The sequence below is a fragment of the Beta vulgaris genome, chromosome 3 (assembly GCF_026745355.1).
Source record: "Beta vulgaris subsp. vulgaris cultivar EL10 chromosome 3, EL10.2, whole genome shotgun sequence".
Classification (NCBI taxonomy): Eukaryota; Viridiplantae; Streptophyta; class Magnoliopsida; order Caryophyllales; family Amaranthaceae; genus Beta; species Beta vulgaris.
This window is the reverse complement of record NC_079204.1, coordinates 20239058-20245511: the sequence shown is the minus strand read 5'-3', so window position 1 is coordinate 20245511 and position 6454 is coordinate 20239058. Positions and strand designations below refer to the sequence as shown.

At 35.0% G+C, this 6454-nt stretch overlaps 1 protein-coding gene and 1 long non-coding RNA gene across 2 annotated transcripts; one reads left to right on the top strand and one right to left on the bottom strand.

Moving 5' to 3' along the window:
* Window positions 1-1762: 1762 nt before the first annotated feature.
* Window positions 1763-6155, bottom strand: LOC109136418 (uncharacterized). Its single transcript, XR_002041341.3, has 2 exons — window positions 4599-6155; window positions 1763-2205 (listed from the first exon to the last, which is right to left on the bottom strand). It is a non-coding gene; the product is annotated as an uncharacterized LOC109136418 (long non-coding RNA).
* LOC104906943 (monothiol glutaredoxin-S1) lies at window positions 3235-4016 on the top strand. The gene has a single exon (XM_010695777.3). It carries the CDS (start codon window positions 3396-3398, stop codon window positions 3702-3704), a length of 309 nt encoding a protein of 102 aa, XP_010694079.1. The 5' UTR covers window positions 3235-3395; the 3' UTR covers window positions 3705-4016.
* Window positions 6156-6454: the final 299 nt, after the last annotated feature.

The window sequence follows — 6454 nt, the reverse complement described above, 5'->3', positions numbered from 1 at the left end:
GTTTATTTTACAAAACTATCTTATAAGTGGAAAAATTTCAAAAAGCACTACCAAATTTAGTATTTCCTAACCATGATTAACTATTCCTTCTAAATCCCTCCAATGTGAGATTATGAAAGTAACCTCCCTTAAATAACCCCAACCACCCTCTCTCTTCTCTATAACCTCATCTAGCGAATTCATTCTTCGCATACATTTACTCGTCTCCCCTTTGTTATGGAAACTCAGTGAAAAAAATTCACCGTCACTCGTCTCCCCTCTATCCTTTGGCTTCTCTTTTTTTAAAAGTGAAATTATGCTCCACGAATGGCACACACAAGGTACCTCATGGGTTGATTTATGGGAGGAGCTTGTCTTTGTTCAAACTCATAAACAACAAGAAAAGCATTAGCTAAGCATAAAAGAGACAAATTTGGTGCAATTAAGCTAGCAAACCACGTAACCCTAAATCGATTGTACGCAATTTAGCCCAAATTCTTTCCCAAAATCAAATACCCAATTCTTAAAATAAGATGAACCCTAAATTAGAATTATCTGATTGAGAGAAGAGAGCACGAGGTGGGAGGAAAACAATTAAGAGAGAAGGGTAATAAATTTATAGAGGGGAGGATCGTGTGAAAGAATAGGGAAGTCTCAAAAAATTGAAGAGATTCGGAGGAAATAGTTTACCATGGTTAGAAAATTCAAAATTTGATAGTGTTTTTTTTAACGTTTTCCTCTTATAAGTTACTTTTGTAAAATAAACGTAATATAAGGTAGTTTGGTTAAAAAATGCCTTTTAAAAGATAGTTTTTGACAATTTTAAATTATGATAGTTTACATTATATATTTTACTCCCTCCGTCTCCATAATAGAGTGTTTGTTTTTCATTTTTCACGAGAATCAAGAAAGTGGAACAATATCATAATTTGTATTTAATGTTTACTCGTATTAGGTGGCCAATGGTTTTTCTATTTTCTTTTAAACAAAAATACAAACAACATTAATTGAAACTTGTAATAAATTGTGCTCAATGTTTCAACCAATAAAGTGAAGATTAATAAACAAAAACAACCAACAGGATCATAACTAAGTAAATAACTAAAGTAAAAACATTTCAAATAGACACTATATTTTGAGTTCACCAAAAAAAAAAAAAAAAAAAAAAAAGACACTATATTTTGAGACATTCAAAATGGAACATAAGTACTATTTTGGAATGGAGGGAGTATTATATATTGATAAAAAGTATAAAACGTGACATTTTGATAATTCATAATAAAATAAATCGAACAAGATTGCATCCACCAATTTTCTTTTTCCTTACCTTTATAGGTATGTTTGATTTTTTTTTTTTGGATCCCATTTTGAGAATTCGTGGTAAGATGAATTTCCTTTGGGCTGCCATCGCACAGGACCACTCACAAACTTTGGTCTCCCATGTGGAAGATAGGAAGCTATATCATTAGACCCAAATGTTTGAAATATCAACTAACAAACAGTTGATAGTTGCTATAGAACGTAATCAAAAGTATAGTTAGGAGGATCCAGTTTTGCCTCATCAACTTAACGATCGGCATATTCAGATTAATATACTGTTAAACATGTTTCTCATTGTTAATACGTGTTGCTATAAAGATTCGAGAACAGATTTTGAGATATTTCAGTGCAGTCCATGTTTCACTTGTACTTGTACCATACTAAAAATCAGTTTATCAAGAATCATACAGTTAAGCAAAAGCGCCTTAATCTAATTGACCAAAAACATTTTTAAGGCCAAGTATTGATGATAACAAAAGAAAAGATAGAATATTGACTATTGAAGCATGTCAATGAGATATGACATATAAGAATAGCTGTATCAAGTTTCCTCATAAAGTACTGTGCAAAGCAATCTAGATAAGAAAACAAGAACAAAGAAATAGTATGAAAAAGTTGGAATCTAAGTCGACATATGCAACTGAATGTACAAGCCAAAGTCGTGATCTTCTTTCCCACGTCGAACTTAATGACACATAAGTGACTCAAAACTGATATTCCAGTTGTACTTGGAGTCTGGAGTACAACTGATTATATTCCTGTGACACTGGTATGTCCTTATCATCTGAGTTTTATGATAAGGGTTGATTGCCTTAAGATCCTCGTAAGATAATTGCCAATAAAATTGGCTATTGGCTTCTCGTAGGGCCGTTTTTCGGAAGCAAAGGCTATCTTGTCTCTGGAGTTCTGCTCATCAAAAGAATATGGTGCTTAAACAGCTAGCAGGGAAACTTTATACTTAATAAAGCTCAAAAGAATCAGTTCATATTTTCTTAACCAATTTCACCATAAGCATGAATATTAGCTACGTGTATAACATATGATCACGAAACTTCAGAACATTTTTAAGATATAAGCAAAATGTCAGATAATGAGATAAACCAAAGATTGTAGCTAGTATGCTTATATTGATGAATTTTACTGCATTATAAAGTCTGGTTAAACTCATGAAGCTTCATATCAGCTACGATATGAAAATAAAATTGATGAAATACCTTATTGGTGTTGCATCATTATATCAGCTAACCAACACAAAATTATGGAATGCCTTATCGATATTGCACCACGAAATGACTTCTAAGAGAAAAATGACTATAAACGAATCATAAAGGTCATATCTTCGAAGCACAAGAAGCACAGTAACTGCTTTTCGAAGTAACAAGTGCATGTGAAATCATTAGGAGGCATGCGACACCATCCAATAGTAGCATTTCTCAGTAATGGAGAATCTAGGAAGATCTTAGGGCTCTTGCAGAGGAAGTTTATATTAGATAATACATGAAATTTAGACACATGTTTTAACATCATGTACGTCCGTTGTACGGTCAATCAACATAACAATTTCTTTCAAAAATCGATATATGATGAGCATAATGGCACCTCATTATATTCTGTGTGCATGGTACTTTTGAGCATCAAGTTTTCATATCTACAATGAGACGCTCTTTCAATTCCTTCAGTACATAAAAAAAATAAAGATTCCTTCTAAACGTGTCCACATATTTGATCTTATTGCTTCTGTAGAACTCTAGAATAAAGAAGATACTCAACGGAAGGTAAAGACTTCCATGGTCATTGTCAACACTCTGCTGAGTGAAGATATTTTGGAATCAAAAGAATTCCATGAAGCATATATCATTCCTTGCACTACTTTTTAGTAAAGCATCAAAGAAGCAGTATTGTTCACTGACATACTATAAATAGATTGCATCATACCTCAGCTCTACTCACAGCAACAACGCAACACAACATTCAATACTCATCTGCCCTCTTCATTTCTGTATCTCGAAGTAGCTTCACATAATTAAAAAAAAATCCTCCACACCTCCCAAAAACTAAATTAGAAAAGAAAGCCAGCTAAGTTTACAGGCTAAGTAATGGATGTCGTCAACAGATTAGTGGAAGATAAGGCGTTGGTAATCTTCACCCGGAGTAGTTGCTGCATAAGCCACTCGGTATTGCAACTCATAAGCAGTTATGGAGCCAATGCAACAGTCTATGAGCTAGATGACATGTTGAATGGCCAAGAAGTAGATAAAACTCTTCAAAGACTAGGGCTTAGGCCGAGTGTTCCTGCTGTTTTTATAGGCCAAAAGCTAGTTGGTGGTGCTAAAGAGATTATTAGCCTACAGGTCCAAGGAAAACTTACGTCAATGCTAAAGGAGGCAGGAGCTATATGGGTTTAGTATATAATAAACAACTCACCTTTAGCAAGAAAATTATAAAATACTCCTATAATATAAGCTTTGATTTTCAGATTCTGTAACTAATTAAGAAGAATCTAGCTAATGTCTTCTTATTGATTTTCATCCATCCGTAAATTTTTCCTAGTAGGATGGCAGGGTATTACATTATGTAATGCCCCTAGTGTAGAGTCTGTGGACGGTAGTCTATAGGTTTAATATGTTGTGTTTTCAAAATTTGAAGGTAAAATGGAGTGTCGTTTCCACTAAACTAGTGTAAAAACCCCCCATATTGATGTATTATGATTTATGATATTCATACTGCCTCAGCTTATTACAAAGATATGTATTCGAGCACTTGTGTTATCAATAAGTTTCCAAAGTTTCTAAAATTATAAAATCATATTAATATTGAGCATAATTTCACAGTGCATTTGGATAAGTGATAACTGATAAGATAATCGATCATCGAAATAATCATCCATGAACATTCCAAAGTAACTATAACTATTGAAGACTGATAAAATGTGTTGAAGTTCAAAGTAACTAACACAATTAAAAACTAAGTTGTCATGTAGTAATGATGCTTTATAGCTTTAGCTAAGTATATAGGACATTTTTTTTTTTGAGGGGAATATAGGACATTTTAATTATACATGAAAAACAAATTGATATTCATTTAGGCATTTCATCGAACATGTAGTGTTCAACATGAAAAAACTACCACCCATTAAATTTAACTCTCATGTGAACATTATACATCATTTAAACGACCATATTCAGTACATTGTCACTCTGATCCATCAAACTCACAATTACAAATAAAGATACTTTAAGCAAAAATTCACATACTAATAATTCCAAAGATTTATAATTTAAGACAAAATAAATCCTAACCTTTCTTATTGAGGCGAATACTGCTTCGGCATGCCTCTAATGGTCATTAGTTCTTTTTTCTTTTCCAAACGATTATTAAGGCGCGCTTACCGTTAAACCCGCCTCCATATTTAGAGGCGGGCTTTTTAAAAATACAGAATTTGAGGCGTGCGTTTGCCTCCGTCCGTAAAATACAGTTCCTCATTCTGTTTTAGACTCGGATTTTAAAATGTTTGATCAAATATTCTCATTAATTAATATATATATATAAAATATATGTATATGAGATCGTATTAGATTTGTTTTAAATAGGGCCGTCACAGAAAATTAGCGGCACTATGCTAAATTAAATTATAAAAACTAATTTTTTTTTTTGGGTGAATAGGAAGGGATGGGAGAGTCATTAACGGTCTTTTTTGGAGAATAAAAGGAGAAGAAACATCAAATAGAAATTAGGAAAAATTGATTTAATCAGTCCCAATTATGGGCAGCCTAATAAAAACAGTCCCAACTTCAATTTATTATTTTTCAGTCCCAACTTTTAGGGGTAATTTACAATAACGGTCCAGGTTAACCAGTAACCGGCTTAAGAGGTCTATATTTTTTTAACAACTTTTACTTTTTTTTTTTTTACTGTTTTAATACCTCGTCTTTTTCTCTCCTTCCTCCCCTTCCCCCTCCCCTTCCCTGCTCTGCCACATATCTTCCCACCCCCATAACCCCACACAACCAGCACAACAGAAACACGGTGGCGGCAACACGCACGGAGCAGCAGCAGCGAGTAGGAACGCAAGACACCATAAAACGAGGTGAGGGAAGGACGAGGCAATGGATTTAGCACACCGAAGAGCCACGACTGGCGAAGACAAAACCGAACGGTGGCAGCAGCACCACTCACGACACCAACAACAAGTCGAACAAGAGGGAGAGAAAATAGGAGAAGCAACGTCAAACACCGAGAGCGGTGGCAGCATCAACACGCATCACCGACCACCGGATGAACAGTGGCGGAGCAAGTGGTCCGAGGCAACATCGACGGTAGGAGGAAACAGAGCAGCAAGGGGAAAAAGAGAGTGAAGAGGTTTGGGGGATTAGGGGTTTTGATTTTAATTGAGTGAGGAATTATACCTCAATTTGTATACCTTGGTGATCAATGGAGCCCAAGAAAATTTGTGGCTAAAGGAGGGGTATTAAAAAGGGTTAAGCAAAAGTGATTAGAAGGGGATGGGGCCCACTTCACATGGGGTAAAAGGAAGAGAGGAGAGAGGAATCAGGGACCCACGTGAGTTTGGAGGAAACCATTAGCAAACCATCAGAAATTCAAACTGCAAATCAGAGAATCAAAATAAAAATAAAATAAACTTCAAGTATAATACATCATCAAAAAATTAACAAAAACAATTTTTCATGCATTATAGCACCATCAAACACCAAACTTACAGGAAAAAAAACAAAAAATGGAGAATCTAAGGAATTAGGTGAGAGAAATGCAGATCGTCACCGATGATCGGAGTTACGGTCGGAGAAAACAGAAGCGAGACGAGAAGCATAGTAAAGTGATACATAACATCATGCAACGCCGCCGTATCTTTTGTCATCAACCTAAACTGCTTAGCTTTTACTTCAGTGCAAATTTCCGGGAGAAAACTCCGACCTATTCTCCAATTTCGCCATTTTCGTCTTTGAACAATAGAAATGAAGATGAAACAGAGAGTGGCGATTTGAGGAGAGAGAAAGTTGAATTGGGGCTGGAGACAATGAACAGTCGAAATGAAGAAAAAGGTTGAGATGAAAATGTGGGTGGGGGTTTAATTTCAGGAGAGAGAGAGTGGAGATTTAAGGAGAGAGAAAGTTGAGTTGGGGTTAGAGACGATGAA

Excerpts from the sequence above, each read along its gene's own strand:
- LOC104906943 (XM_010695777.3), top strand. The coding sequence starts at position 3,396 with ATGGATGTCGTCAACAGATTAGTGGAAGATAAGGCGTTGGTAATCTTC.